Genomic DNA, 4,712 nt, shown 5'->3' with positions numbered 1-4,712 from the left:
GTCCATCTCATTGCTGTTTGTTGTTGTTTCGTGTTTTTTTAGCTTCTTTTCCCCCATCTACCTAACGAACGAACTTGTAGATCTTGTGTTCTTGTGGCTGGTTTCGTTTACATGATCGTCTTGCCCAGCATCTGTGCTCTTTTCCGGCCGAGACTGATCGAGTCTGCCAGGCATCGATCTGTCCAGTCGTGAGTTCGTGACATCCGCTTTTTCGTATATATCTTCAGAGTTTGTCCATCTGTCAAATCATGGAAAATTTGTCATCTTTGCGTGTATTCTCTTCTGTCATTTCTGTCGCCTCGGGCGGATGAATTCTTGAATCGATCCGTGTTCCTTTTCGCTTTACACCCCATGAAATTGTTTGGCGTAGTGTTCCTTTTCCCTTGATCTGCTTCAGATTTCAGATAATATATATAACTTGAATTCTCTTGCTCTCATGAGAAAACTAAACTTGCTGGTTGCTTTCAGCTGAGATCGCCAGCATGGGGAGGGGAAGGATTGAGATCACGAGGATCGAGGACAACACGAGCCGGCAGCAGGTCACCTTCTGCATGCGCCGCAACGGGCTCCTCAAGAAGGCGTATGATGAGCTCTGCGCTGTCCTCTGCTACGCCGTGGTGGCGCTCATCGTCGTCTTCTCCAGCCTTGGGAGCCTGTACGAACGAGTACGCCAACAGCAGGTGCGACCGCCTTTCTTGCATATTGGTACCCAGTAGCCTCTGGTGTGAATGCTTGATTCTTTCAGCTAGCATGCGTGCTGTGTCAACGTTAACATTTCATGCTTAAGTGATCGACTTGCCACTGTTAAACCTAAAAACCAGCCTGACAAACACAGCAGGTTCCCCTCATATAAATTTGACTTTGATTATGCCACTGTTAGTTATATTATCGTTGCCTCTATCTATGCTGAGACAGAACATGCATGTCTGTATACATGTAAAGCACGTAAGTGTGGTAGATAAACAACGGGAACATGCATGCATGTGTGTACATACATGCATGTGTGTATACATGTAAAGCACGTAAGCATACATCCATCTGAACTTGCTTCGTCATTAGTGCACACTTGTTACAACTAGTCCTTCTAAAAAACTAGCACTAACACAGGAATTACCATGCATGATCAAAACGCAAATAAAGTGCATATATATTTTGGCAACAAGATGATACAGCCACCAAATTAAGCTGGATTTTGCTGCACTGATTAAAAATGTGTGTATAAGACGGTCCTGAATGGATCGGAACGGTTTCTTATTCAGTTTACATATATACTGCACGACTGCACATTACCAGTTCTCTTGCTGACACGAAACACACGGTGAGAAAAAGGAGAGGCCAGAAACCAAAAGGCCGGCTTCAAGAATATATATGTATATATGGTGATGTCTAAATTCCTATACATGGAAGCAGATTACAGCGCCAGCTGGTCATCAGGGATAGCGGCCTTCTGCTCCTATCCTCTCTTTTTAGATCTCTCCTGCTGCTGCCTTCCTTCACGTCCCATCCCTTGCCTTGCATATTGATGCACTGCCTGCCTGAGTACTTTACCCCCTCACACTGCAGGAGGAATAGTCCAGGTGTCAACGTACAATACCATGTTGAGCTCGTACGTACAATGTGCACTGTGCGATTGTGCGAACCAAAAATGTACCCCCTCGCGTAGTCATCATCATCATATATAGTCATAAGTAATAATAGTTTGAAGCATAGAAGAACTAAAGATGGGAAAAAACTGAAACATAATGGACCACACTGATCGTCTGGGTGAAATTTTAGGTCATTCAACATGGAAATGTTTCTGAAAGCTTTTGAAAAATCTAACAAAATTCTAGGCGTAGCAACTGGCAAGAGAGGCCTACTGATGTGTTGCAGTTGCAGTTTCTGCACGACGCGCACTTTGTGTTTCTATAAACATAAATCTGTTATTTTTTGCAAAGATAAATCTATTTTTTAATTTGCTTACCTAAAAGCCTAGATTATACCGTTTCAAATCTGGGGTTTATTAAACAATAATATCCATATTTTAATTACCACTTGAAAGTCTGTCACAAACACTAAGGCCCGGGTCTATTTTTTCGGCCCGGTCCCAGACCTAGGGTTCGTCCGCCTAGTGTAAAACAGGTAACATAAATATTTGGGCTGGGCTCGGACCGAGAGGGGCAACGGGATTTATGCCCCGGCTCTGTCCACTAAGGCTCGTGGGTGAGCCAAAACCTAGTGGGCTCGGGGTTGGGCCCGTGGGTCGGGCTAGGCTTAATTTACTCATGTCTACTATATATTAACCATTTCTAATGCTTTTTTCCCTGTCTTTCAAATCAAATTCAGGTGATTTCCTCACCAATGAAGTGGACGTCCTTTCGGACACTTCTGGTTGGAAGCTTTCTCCTTTGGTCTCTTCTGCCAGTGGAGTCGGTTAGCGACTGGGAGTTCTACTGCGGGAATGAGACCTTTGGAAAGAATGGTCACTATGAGAAGAGCCTAAACAACATAGCAGACAAGCTGCCTGCACAAGTTTCCGCAGCACCTTTTTACTTCCTTGCTATCAGTTCCGCTTCCGAGCCAGAACAGGTATACGCAGCGGGGCAGTGTCGGGAGGACACTTCTCCTGCAGTTTGCAAGATGTGCATCCTTCAGGCGTTTCAGGGTTTAGGAGCGCGGTGCCGGTTTAGGAAGGTTGCGGCTATAGTCTATGATAGGTGTAGCCTATGGATCTCAGATAGGGAATTTGTAGATCTGAATTTCAACAACGTTTCTTTCTTGAGGTACAACACATCTAGAGCTCCAGTTGAGAGTGAGGTCCTCGGAAAGATTGTTGCTGGGCTAGTGTGGGCAGTGTCAGCGGAGACAGCGAAGTCAGCGTCCCACTTTGCTATGGCCCAGCAACAGATTATTGGCGCAAATGGGTCCACTTTGTATGCCTTTGCACAATGCATACCAAGTGTGACAAGGAGCGACTGTAGAGTTTGCCTGGACAATTTGATCAGTGAAAATATTTTTCTTCCGACGTCAGTAGGAGGGGAAAGCTCTGGGTTGTGGTGCCAGTTCCGGTGGGAGCTGTATCCGTTCGTCACTGGGATGACTCCTACGCCAGCAGATGGTAAGCTAGCTATGGAACAGGCTAAAAAAATCTTTCATAACGGTTTCCATTTGATGACTAACTTCGTGGCAATCCATTGCAGGAAAGCATGGATCTAGTTCTGAACATCAGTGGAAACGAAACTTTGTTATACTGTCTGCAGTAGGTTCTGCGGTGCTTGCTATACTGATTGTTTCAGCTATAGTATTGTCAGTGCAATGGTGGAGGAACAAGAGACTACAGAGACATAGCTCGACGACGACACCTGCAGGTGAGTTCTGTAAGAAACAAGATTGTTCTGCTCTATTCGATTACCTATGATTATATATATAAGCTAATTGGTCCTGAATTAGGCGAAAGGCTCGAATGCGTGGAGACCACATCTTCAGAAAAGAAGTGCCTGGAGACTGGAGAAGGATCTAGCAAGGTAACCTTGTATACATACAAATCGCATATATTAAGGAAAATACCTAAACTATCTATAATTAATATATAGACTGAGTGAATACCAAAACAAAGTGAATAATGATTTGAACTTGCATTCAGTTTCCTTGTTCCTGATGATTCCTGCTGTTTCCCTTGAAAAATACTGGAACAGGTACCGGAGTCCTCTGAGCCAGTGGAAGAACCCATGGGAGATGCCTGTTCCAGAATGGATCTAAGTGCCATCCATCAAATCCTAGTTACAAGACATTATAGAGATGATGAAGGGAGCACTGAGGTAAAATAAATGAGTGCATGCATTTCCAATCTTTCTGCTGTCTTTGTAGGATTGTGAAATTGGCATTGTTATCCATTCTGCAGCTATCTTTTGAAGGATGGACACAGCAGGCGAGGGATGTGTTGGGTGCAAGGAAACGTGGAGACTCTGCCTTCGAATGCAAAAGATTTAGGATCGCCATCAATTGTTACAGTCAGGTATATCACTCAAATGTTACTATAACTGTAGAGACCGGGATAATTTAATTTGTTTTGTTCCATGTAGCTATGTAGCTGATTCTTGTTTCCCTGTGTTTGTTTCATAGTTTGTCGATGCGGGGACAGTGGTGTCACCGACTGTATTCGCCAGGCGAAGCTTGTGCTACCTTATGTGTGACGAACCTGAGGCTGCCCTCCGTGATGCAATGCTAGCACAAACCATCTACCCTGATTGGCCGACAGCATTCTACATGCAGTCAGTTGCATTATCCAAGATGAACATGCAGAGTGACGCTGTGGACATGCTGAACAAGGCATCACAGCTAGAAGAGATGAGGAGGCAAAAGAGGGCAGAAGTTTCTTGAATGACATCGATTGTCAGCTCAGACAGGTGGCATACATGACTTTCATATATACGTAACATAGAAGATCTGCAGTCTGTAGTACAGTAGTATTGCAAAAGAGCACAGAAGTTGTTTTGTACTAGATTAGATCAGATCAGATCGATCTAATCTAAGACGAGATGAACCTAACACAGATCGTGGTTCATACATGATTAGTTCTTTTTCATGATACTTGAACTCCTCAAGTTGGTGCAGAAGTCTAATCTAAAGATGCTGAATCAGAGACAATCAGTGCCTAAGTACCATGCGTTCCTGCTTTTCTATATATGTAACTTCATATTTTCTGAGTTCGTGCTGTTGATCCCTGGCTACCC

The 4,712-nt window shown here is 44.1% G+C and overlaps 1 protein-coding gene across 1 annotated transcript; it reads left to right on the top strand.

Moving 5' to 3' along the window:
• The first annotated feature begins 482 nt into the window (after positions 1 to 482).
• LOC136507361 (cysteine-rich receptor-like protein kinase 10) lies at positions 483 to 4,359 on the top strand. Its single transcript, XM_066502115.1, has 7 exons — positions 483 to 665; positions 2,326 to 3,097; positions 3,180 to 3,347; positions 3,430 to 3,503; positions 3,675 to 3,797; positions 3,881 to 3,994; positions 4,102 to 4,359. The coding sequence occupies exons 1-7, from the start codon at positions 483 to 485 to the stop codon at positions 4,357 to 4,359; spliced, it is 1,692 nt and encodes a 563-aa protein (XP_066358212.1).
• Positions 4,360 to 4,712: the final 353 nt, after the last annotated feature.

The sequence above is a fragment of the Miscanthus floridulus genome, chromosome 15, assembly GCF_019320115.1.
Source record: "Miscanthus floridulus cultivar M001 chromosome 15, ASM1932011v1, whole genome shotgun sequence".
NCBI lineage: Eukaryota > Viridiplantae > Streptophyta > Magnoliopsida > Poales > Poaceae > Miscanthus > Miscanthus floridulus.
Note: the sequence above shows the minus strand (reverse complement) of the source record. Positions and strands in the feature narration are given on the sequence as shown.